This window comes from Scleropages formosus, chromosome 1, assembly GCF_900964775.1.
Source record: "Scleropages formosus chromosome 1, fSclFor1.1, whole genome shotgun sequence".
In the NCBI taxonomy this organism is placed as follows: domain Eukaryota; kingdom Metazoa; phylum Chordata; class Actinopteri; order Osteoglossiformes; family Osteoglossidae; genus Scleropages; species Scleropages formosus.
This window is the reverse complement of record NC_041806.1, coordinates 31,426,109-31,431,081: the sequence shown is the minus strand read 5'-3', so window position 1 is coordinate 31,431,081 and position 4,973 is coordinate 31,426,109. Positions and strand designations below refer to the sequence as shown.

The 4,973-nt window shown below is 44.5% G+C and overlaps 1 protein-coding gene across 1 annotated transcript; it reads right to left on the bottom strand.

The window, feature by feature from the left end:
- Positions 1-2,413: 2,413 nt before the first annotated feature.
- LOC108924020 (homeobox protein Nkx-2.1-like) lies at positions 2,414-4,679 on the bottom strand. The gene is made up of 2 exons (XM_029256472.1): positions 4,243-4,679; positions 2,414-3,303 (listed from the first exon to the last, which is right to left on the bottom strand). The coding sequence occupies exons 1-2, from the start codon at positions 4,607-4,609 to the stop codon at positions 2,630-2,632; spliced, it is 1,041 nt and encodes a 346-aa protein (XP_029112305.1). The 5' UTR covers positions 4,610-4,679; the 3' UTR covers positions 2,414-2,629.
- Between the last annotated feature and the right edge of the window lie 294 nt (positions 4,680-4,973).

Sequence of the window (4,973 nt, the reverse complement as noted above, 5' to 3'; positions counted from 1 at the left end):
TGCAAATATATTACAGAAAGGTAACGTAACGCATTTTCTTAATTCCATGTGAAGATACAGGTCGAGGTCAGAATGAACTGTTTTTACCAAAACGGGTCCCTAATAGAGATGCTAATACAGAGATGCTTGATTCTTTTTTTTCCCCTCGTTTCACTTTCGTTTCTTTAGGGTATTTTCTGTTCTGCTGCTCCGATCTTCAAAATGGGAAAGACATTTTTCTCCAGATTTACGGGTGAAACTAAGATGGGCTGTTAACGTGTTCTCCTTCATCAGAGTTTGAGTAATTGAATAGATCACGCAGAAGAATGTACCACTCGTTTTGTTTTATAAAGCGAGGGTATAACGCCACCAGCTAAAATATGTGGAAAACGTAAAACATTTTTCTTCTAAAACACAAGTAAAATAATTTATTTCACGATTATTATTAATTGTAAATTGACTTTGAAGTCTTATTTAATCTAGAATGCCCAGGGGCGGTGGGCAGCCACTGGCACTTGGATCCCCAGGGTTTTTTTTTTTTTTTCCCCTTAACTTTCAGTTGGGAGTTTTTTGGTTCCTTTCCTCCGTTCCCAGTAGGTACACTTATAGCTTTAATAAATGCATTGATAATATACTACTCTAGTATATAGTCAATTCTCTTATTTGTTTCTTTGTCTTATGCCTCTGTTCAGTGCTCTGTGTCACTGTGTTTGAAGGGCGCTCTATAAAAATAAACGGAACTACACTGAAAACATCTAAAAAGTTACTTAATATTAATAAAATTAAAACGTTCTCCGATAAAATAAATGAAAACGGATGAGTCATCTTTGAAACAAAGTTCCAAAGTAATATTTTTATTTTCAAAACACAGAAGGCCAAAGTTCGTAAAAATAACAGTTTGTATGAAGCGTCAACCTTCCCACTGCACCAGTGCAATTCAGAATAATGCGACCACGTATTGCCTATAGTCCTTTTTTTTATTTTATATTAAGAAAACAGCTCAGCCCAGTCCGTTACGAACTCATTATTCCAATGAGACCAAAGATTTAATGATGGGACTGAGAGATAATCAGAGTACAATATACCACAGTGCTTCAAAATTTATGATTCTAATGATTAGAAATTCCGACCCAATTATATCTGTTATAATATTCACATAGCAGCTAAATAATGTATGTCAGACTGTGACAGGAGCAGCGGGAATAATAATAATAATAATAATAATAATAATAATAATAATAATGTAATTATAACAATTATAGTATTGCATCCATTTTCTCGTCATTAGTGTCAAATTGTTATTTGTTGGTTTAAGTAATTACATACAATTTCCGTGTTTATGAGTATTTCATATTTTTAAACATTTTCGTCGAAATATACGTTAGAAATTCTACGTCATAATTCGCGTTTAAGATTACAGGACAAATACACAGGACAGTAATGTATAAGAGTTCAGAAAATGAAGCCTCCGTAAGTAAAGGATTCACTAACATCATCACCACATTTCTTCAATTTACCTTCCTGGCTGTTTCGTACAGCAATCCGTTTCTCTCTTTCGGCAAATTTTATTATATTCAGTCTCCGATGCGAGAGTTTATGACACTGGAAAAAATACTAACAAATATAAACGTTAATAATCGATAAAATGAATGTTAATATTCGCATATTTAATTCCATCACTGAAATACTAAGTGTCAATTAATTTCATCGGCCGAGTTTCAGTGTGACCGTCGAGACAAAGAAAACGGAGGCTTCCGTTTATTAAGACAGTTAGTTTTCTCATGCGATTATTCACATTATTATTATTATTATTATTATTATTATTTTGATTATTATTATTATCGCTGTTGTTTTTTTTTTAAATATTGTGGAGCAACTGACAACATTTGAAAAAGTATTTGCAATGTCCCCCGTTTATACCGTCAATAAGTATTAAAACTCAGTCTGACGGTCAAATTCAATAAACAGATATGGACTCATATTTTAGAATTCATTTAATACGATCGTGTAAGTATATTTATCCCAAATAGCTGTATAAGTTAAAAAACGAAACGCGATCAAATAACAGACGAAATCAGATATAGTACAATCAAACCTTAATAATATTGATGAAAATTTGTACATTATATATGATGCTAAAATGTAATCAAAGTTTTTCCACAGAAATATATAACCTACGTTAGACATTAAATTCTCTTAAAATGGGAACTGTTGTGTCCCAAGAAAAGAAATTCCGACCGAGTCCCAGATGATAGATTTTTCTCTTTTTTTTTTCTTTTTTTTTTGCATACTGCATCTCACCGGATCCTCAAGAAGGTATGTTAATGGGTATTCCTGTAGGGCACGCTTTTTTTTTTTGGGAGTTTCAGGTTGAAGCCTTTAAAATAAAATACGATGGAAAATGTTTTTTTTTTTTTTTTTTTTTTCCCCCCCGTCTGTCATGTTGTATTTCTATAAATACGTCGCACCTCGAGGTGTGTGTTCACAGTTCGCAGTGTTCGCTTCGCCACGCCATGTGCGCGCGCACCCAGCGCAATGTTAATCCGCCTTCCTTCGCTCGGCGCGCTCCTGCCCGCTGCGAGCCTGCGTGGCCACAACGCGCGTGAATTTCGGTTTCGGGCGCTCGATGTCTGTGGTGACACCGTTCCTGTCACCACGTCCTGCCGTAGAGCAGGGCCGAGCAGGGCACGGCCGGGCCGTACTCTGAGCCCACGGGGTTCAGGTGAGAGAGACCCGCCACGTGGCCCTGCAGCGAGGACGGGCTCGCGGCGTGGTGCACCAGTTCCGGGGAGTGTTCCGCGCTGCCGGCCTGCTGCTGCTCGTGAGGCTGGCTCATCGGCGGCATGTTCATAGACAGGGCCATGGCGTTGGCGGTGTCCTGGTGATGGCTTTGTATGGACGCGGCCGACGTCTGGCTGCCTCCCTGGCACGGCTTGCCGTCCTTCACGAGCACGGGCACGGCAACCCTCCGCGGGGACTGCTGCTGGCACGATCCCGCGGAGTCCTGCTGCATCTGCTGCTGGGATGCCTTGTCTTTGGCTTGACGCTTCATCTTGTATCGGTGATTCTGGAACCAAATTTTAACTTGCGTCGGGGTGAGGTGTATCATGGTGGCCAAGTGCTCCCTTTCCGGCGCCGAGAGATATTTCTGCTGCTTGAACCGCCGTTCCAGCTCGTACACTTGAGCCTGGGAGAAGAGCACCCTCCTCTTCCTCCGCGGAGTGCCAGGCAGGGGTCCTATGCTTTTGCCCACGTCCGCCAGGGAGCCCAGAGTGCCCACAGAGCCCATGTTCATGCTTGACGAGGAACCCATGAAGCGAGAGACTAAGAGGAGGGGAAAGGATAGGCGTATTGCTGTAGTCATCATTACTGACAAGAGCGCACAAAACATCTGCACATGATGCAAAGAAAATGTATGGGCTTTTCTTCTAAATTGCCGAAAACGCGCGTTCTAAAGTGACCGCAGAACCCCTCCAAAGTGGAACTGGTTGGAGTACACTTTGGGCCGGTGGGGCCGTTTAACAATAGCGGAGAACCACAACAATACAGAGGCACTTGTTTCAGTAGGCTGAGAGGTAATTCACTTTTAGCAATTTACTCAGGTCAAAGCTGATGCGCAAAGAAAAAAAAAAAAAGAACACTTTTATTAGCTGAAGCGTTTCTCCCAAGCAACTTACAATGTTAAGCTACTTACAATTGAAAAATCTTTCTTTTATTTCTTATTTACGCAGCTGGGTAATTTTACTGGAGCAATTTCACACTAAGTACCTTGCTCAAGTTCGTCAAGGGTACTACAGCCAGAGGTTGGAATCGAACCTGCCACATTTGGGTCTAAAAGCTATAAAACTGTATTACGAGCTGCCTGCCCTGAATTAGCTTATCGAAAGTTAAACTCAGACATTTAACAGCGATAAGTTTTTCATTACTTCATAACGTCAGAAGCGTTCGGTTCAAACGCTTAGCGGAATCCTTGCTATGAATGATATCTTGAGAACTTTCCGGAAGGGCACTTCCACTTCCATTCATTTAAACTGAGCGCTTTGTCCGAGGCTATTTATGATGTTGGACAAGCGACTCGACGACGAATCACCACTTTAAACAGCACAGTTCTTCAGCCGAATCCAGTCAGTGGGACTCAAGCTTAGGAGCGCAGAAGCGGGATTCGAACCCGCCACCTTCCGGAACGCAAGGCGACAACCTGCAGCGCTGCGCGGCGCTACCTGCTGCTGTGTTGCGGTGAGCGAAGGCGCCGCGACCACTTACTGGTGGAAAAGCGCGGGTCCGGGCTGGCTCCGTACCAGCCGGTGGCCGCGCTCCCGTTCCTCATGGTGTCCTGGTACGGCGGAAGCTCGCTCACGTTGCCCAGGTTACCGCCACAGTAGCCCCCCATGGCGGGGTGCGAGAGCTGCGACACCCCAGCGGCCGTCATATGGTACGCGGCGGACACAGTGCCGTTGTGCCCCACGTAGTGCTGCTGCACGGCCGCCTGCGACACCGGGGGCTGTCGGTACGCCGCGAGAGGAGCCCCCAGCCCGGCGCCCTCCATGCTCACTTTCTTGTAACACTCCTCAAGGGGACTCAGGATGTCGGAAACAGAGAAAGGAGTCGTGTGTTTGGGGCTCATCGACATTGTTCTGTGGCAGGAGAGAGGAAAAAACACAGTGGAAGCTCTCTCCCTCCCTCCTCTCCTCTCCTCTCCTCTCCTCGCCTCTCCCTCTCCCTGCTGCCCTCTGTTCCTGCCGTCTCCACGTCGGTGCTGCGGCTGCTGGCTGAACACGTAAGAGAGCAGCTGGAGTCCGCCTTCATTGGACCGAGCTGCGCCTCGGGACTCGCTTTGTTAGTTTTAGCGGTGCGCCAGATTCGACACTGACACCAAAGGCGGGGCATCGGCAGTCGGGGCCACAATGGAAAGCGCGCTCCTTTCCTTCTCGCGCGCCCGCACTCCGTATTTTAAGTGTCTCTGTGCGCTATATGAACTGAGAAGTTATTTGTTC

What these genes read in the sequence shown, in the direction of transcription:
- LOC108924020 (XM_029256472.1), bottom strand. Translation starts at nt 4,609, where the DNA reads ATGTCGATGAGCCCCAAACACACGACTCCTTTCTCTGTTTCCGACATC. An exon ending in GGACCCGCGCTTTTCCACCA is followed by an intron (nt 3,304 to 4,242) that starts GTAAGTGGTCGC and finishes CCCTCCTCTTAG; the next exon opens with TCTCTCGCTTCATGGGTTCC.